At 37.2% G+C, this 2,519-nt stretch overlaps 1 protein-coding gene across 1 annotated transcript; it reads right to left on the reverse strand.

The window, feature by feature from the left end:
• Window positions 1–389: 389 nt before the first annotated feature.
• LOC121268682 (putative germin-like protein 2-1) lies at window positions 390–1,589 on the reverse strand. Its single transcript, XM_041173021.1, has 2 exons — window positions 1,283–1,589; window positions 390–1,120 (listed from the first exon to the last, which is right to left on the reverse strand). The coding sequence occupies exons 1-2, from the start codon at window positions 1,392–1,394 to the stop codon at window positions 585–587; spliced, it is 648 nt and encodes a 215-aa protein (XP_041028955.1). The 5' UTR covers window positions 1,395–1,589; the 3' UTR covers window positions 390–584.
• Window positions 1,590–2,519: the final 930 nt, after the last annotated feature.

Consider the following 2,519-nt stretch of genomic DNA (forward strand, 5'->3'; position numbering starts at 1 on the left):
CATTTTGACAATTAATATATTTTAATTTTTTTAACTTAATAGTTAAAGAAGTAATTATTAGTATATTGATTTTTTTTTATATTTTTTAAAAATATTTTAAAATGATAAAAGAATATAAATAAAAAATAAAAAGATAAATTTGTATTAGACAATACGTCCAACGATGAATGCTGGCCGGCTGCATAGCACTACCCTTCAAAAAACAAAAAACAAAAAAGACCGGAAATCTGAAGATCAGTACAAAGTTGCGTCAACCCCTATCTCGCCACTCACTCTTTTTAATGTCGGATAAAGTGTATGCCCTCTCATAGCTCTCTACTCCAAGTGTTTTAGCGCAAGAAAGTAGTACGTACTAATGATAAAAGAGAGATAAAAAAAGAATAACAGCGGAAAGGAAATGGAAAACCTCTAATATATCATCTTGCATGTATTACACGCACAAGCTTGAAAGAATCACTAATCAATGACCCAACAAAAATAATAAATATTCCCAAATTATAGGATAAGCTCAAATTTTCCATAATCAAAGATCACATAAACAAAAGTGCACATTAATTAATTACTACAAAAAATACATTTGAGTTTTAGAATTTGGACTGCAGGTAAGTGATAACCCTGTTGTCCATTTGGAAAGCCTTGACAAGAATGTCACCAGCAATATCCGGCACAGACCCGAACACAGCATTTGCAACTGTGACAACTCCTGGATTTTGGCTGCTAAGAGCTGCAATGGCAACTGCATTTGCAGAACCTGCATTTCTCTGGTAGTGAACGAGACCGATGGGGAAGACAAAGACATCGCCCTTGTGCAGCACCTTGGTGATGTGACGGTTGTCAGGGTTGGATGTGACAAACCCAACTTCGAGGCTGCCTTCCAAGACAGTTAAGATTTCGGAGGCGCGAGGGTGCGTGTGGGGAGGATTGATGCCCCACGGTGCGTAGTCTATGCGTATCATTGAGATGCCAAGAGTGTTAAGCCCCGGCATCTGTGATACGGTAACTGGGGTCACCACAGACCCCACTGTATTCGATGTGTTTCCCGCTAAGTGAAGCCCTGTGAAGAAGAAATCATTCGCTGCAGCCAGCTTGGGATCCTTGCAGGCCAGACCATTCACAAACACTGCCATGAAATGCAATCATAAAATGATCAGAATAAAGCATGTTAATAAAGAAACAGAAAACATAAAACCAAGTTTCTTGGTATTGAGCTGCGTGCATGGCTAAAAGAAACAGAAAAGAAACTAGATTATCTTCATATTTATGTACGTATGTGTGTAGATACCTTGGCTTTGTGGGTCTGCAACACAGAAATCCTGAAGGGGACTAAGATCAGCTGCAAAGGAGAGGGACAAAGATAATGCTAGAAGCCCATATAGGATAATTTGTGGAGACATTTCCTAACTAGCTACAAAGATTTACAGAGGAAGAACAAGAGGCAGAACTAAATAATTATCCGGCTGTGTTTGGAAGTTGTGAGCGCAGAAATCTTGCTTTATATATACATAGGTAGAGGATGGGAATGTGGGGAACTAAGAAACCTAGATATCAAGTGTGCAGACAAGAGATTGAGAATGTGGGGTGCTACAAACCTCAAGTGTGCATGCGGTCCAAAGCAATGAAATTACCATCTTTTTATTGTGATGTTGTTGTTTCAACACCGCGTGAGGATACAGGTAGTAATGGAGGTCGATCACGCAAACTGAAACAGTGCTACTCGATTCTATATTTTGGGAGTTAAATAATATTTGTGCTGCCCCCATTTAGGGTTACGCACCGACGACCAAGGAGCATTAATGAGAGGAACATAGTTATTAGTTATAATGCTATGCCATGCGCGCTCTGGCTGCCATTATTGTTGGTGGAAATTGGGTTCCATGAATAACTAGATAACGTGGCATGCACCTGCACTTTGAAAGCTTTCATGATCCTTCTCGTTTTTTAATTGTATTGATGAGTTTTCTAGCCCTAGCTAAGGCAATATGTCAAGGGATAGCTTGGCGAAAACCGAACCCCACAAAAAATGAATCAATAAATAAATAAGTTCAATAAAAAAAAGAAAGTGCATGTGCATGCATGATAAGGGCCAAGTAGGTTTGTTGTGGATTGAATTAGTTCTTTTGGCAATTACAACAAATGTGATCTTAAAACTATACCCACATTAAGGCTATTATTTGGTTAGTGAGCTGATCTATCACCTCAGACTATCTCACTACTAATTTATAAACTATTCACTACTTTTTTACTACTACTCACAGATGATTTGAGATCATCTCAATATCCAAACGTAACCTAAGTAGTTGGTCTTAAGATTTATATCGCCATCTTTGTACGTATTTGGATTTTCAATGTGAAATCATCACTTGTTACAAAATTTTAAATTAATAAAAAAAACTGAATTTATTATATAAATTATATTTTTAATACTCTCCATCACATCTAGGTCATAGTACTCATAGTACTCTCCTTTAATAAGTAGACATAACACATAAAATATTTTTATCAATAGAGTGTAGTGTAGA

Source organism: Juglans microcarpa x Juglans regia, chromosome 5S (genome assembly GCF_004785595.1).
Source record: "Juglans microcarpa x Juglans regia isolate MS1-56 chromosome 5S, Jm3101_v1.0, whole genome shotgun sequence".
NCBI classification, from domain to species: domain Eukaryota; kingdom Viridiplantae; phylum Streptophyta; class Magnoliopsida; order Fagales; family Juglandaceae; genus Juglans; species Juglans microcarpa x Juglans regia.

What these genes read in the sequence shown, in the direction of transcription:
- LOC121268682 (XM_041173021.1), bottom strand. Translation starts at nt 1,394, where the DNA reads ATGTCTCCACAAATTATCCTATATGGGCTTCTAGCATTATCTTTGTCC. An exon ending in TGCAGACCCACAAAGCCAAG is followed by an intron (nt 1,121 to 1,282) that starts GTATCTACACAC and finishes ATTTCATGGCAG; the next exon opens with TGTTTGTGAATGGTCTGGCC.